Source organism: Phalaenopsis equestris, unplaced genomic scaffold, assembly GCF_001263595.1.
Source record: "Phalaenopsis equestris unplaced genomic scaffold, ASM126359v1 Scaffold196620, whole genome shotgun sequence".
NCBI classification, from domain to species: domain Eukaryota; kingdom Viridiplantae; phylum Streptophyta; class Magnoliopsida; order Asparagales; family Orchidaceae; genus Phalaenopsis; species Phalaenopsis equestris.
Window position 1 is genome coordinate 1 of NW_018216569.1, and position 1589 is coordinate 1589.

At 31.6% G+C, this 1589-nt stretch overlaps 1 protein-coding gene across 1 annotated transcript; it reads left to right on the plus strand.

Moving 5' to 3' along the window:
• Nucleotides 1-536: 536 nt before the first annotated feature.
• LOC110035185 (dolichol-phosphate mannosyltransferase subunit 1-like) lies at nt 537-1110 on the plus strand (the record flags this gene model as incomplete). Its single annotated transcript, XM_020739423.1, has 4 exons — nt 537-636; nt 762-795; nt 872-948; nt 1037-1110. Coding segments are annotated over 4 exons (241 nt in total), but the record flags the coding sequence as incomplete, so codon positions are not given.
• Between the last annotated feature and the right edge of the window lie 479 nt (nt 1111-1589).

A 1589-nucleotide genomic window follows, 5' to 3' on the forward strand; every position in this document is an offset into this window, starting at 1 on the left:
ATTAATAAGTTGCAGCTGCCCCAAACAGACCCTAATACATTCAATTATCTGACTTTGTATTGTTTTTACTTCAAAACAAACACCTAAAGCGATAAAATGCAGGGAAATGAAATATAAAAATGAAATATAATATCCTGCTTAATATAGTGGAACAAGCCCATTAAAAAGGACCATTATTCTTGTTTACTTTCTGTTATGAAAGTTCTATGAGGATTTGGGTGATTGAAACTCTTTGTGAGACTTATATGTACTAAAATTAGTTATACTAGTTTAAAGATGAGACTCTACTAAATTAGCTTTTCACTTATTATCTAAGCTTGGGATTCTCTAGATGATACCATGCCATTCTACTTTTAATTTCTCTAAAGCATATTTTTCTTCATGTTAGTGTTTATTCCTACTTATCTTTAATGCATCATATTTTTTGAACTTTGAAAGGTAAACAATTGCCTAAAATTTTCCAGCTAAAATGCACTTATGACATAGAACTTATAATTTCTAGAAGTCTTTTAAGCATTGCATGTTTGATTTTACAGGGAATTCAATTTTGAAGTCATAATTGTTGATGATGGCAGTCCTGATGGTACTCAAGACATTGTAAAACAACTGCAGCAACTATATGGCAAAGAGCGCATTGTAAGGCCATTATTCACTTCTATTTTAAAAGATTGTATTTTTAAATTGATTTAATCTGGTGATTTAATTATCTGACTGATTATATTGGCGCCGTTCACTTTGTTGAATGATTTGATGATTCTAAGCTATTAAGAGCAAGACCCGAGAAGCTTGGTCTAGGTATGTGCTGGCCATACTTTTTCCAGCTATTTTCAAATAAAAAAGATTTCAGTTTTTGACCTAGAAAGGCATACAGGAACTGCCTATTGTCATGGGTTGAAGCATGCAACTGGAGATTTTGTTATAATCATGGATGCAGATCTGTCCCATCATGTAAGAATGCTGCTCAATGTCTTATGGCTATAATTAAGTTTTTTTGTGTCTTTCTCATCATTGTTCTTTTTTCTACTCTTTTTTGCAGCCAAAATATTTACCTAGTTTCATCAGGTGAGTTTCAATATTATGGCACTTTCTACGTTTAATATGACCCTTGAGACATTTCAATACATATTCCCCTTTTAAATTTTGATAGGTATAAACACCTTTCTTTATGATTTTGTTGGCAAGCTTCCTTTCCTCATATATATATATTTTTTTGAAGAGTTGGTCATAAAAAAATTTGACTGACGCATTTTATTTTTTATTTTTTTGGTATCTACGTGGAACTGAATTTCATTTTACATATCCGCCACTAAATTCTTTAAGACCAAACAGATATACCACTCTTTCATCTCCTACTTCTTCCACAATGCAAATAGGGGTGAGAATGACCTTGTTTTTAGCCGAATCCAATTCTGGTTTGAAATTGGCTTGAACTTATGTAAGTTGACTTAAAATCAATTCATGGATTTAACTGATTTGATTGAGTCAACTTGGCCTGAATAACAACTTAATTTCAAGCTGGTTGGAAGCAACAAAATTACGAGTCAATTCAATTTTGAATCAAATTGACTGGAAATCATTTATTTTTCTTC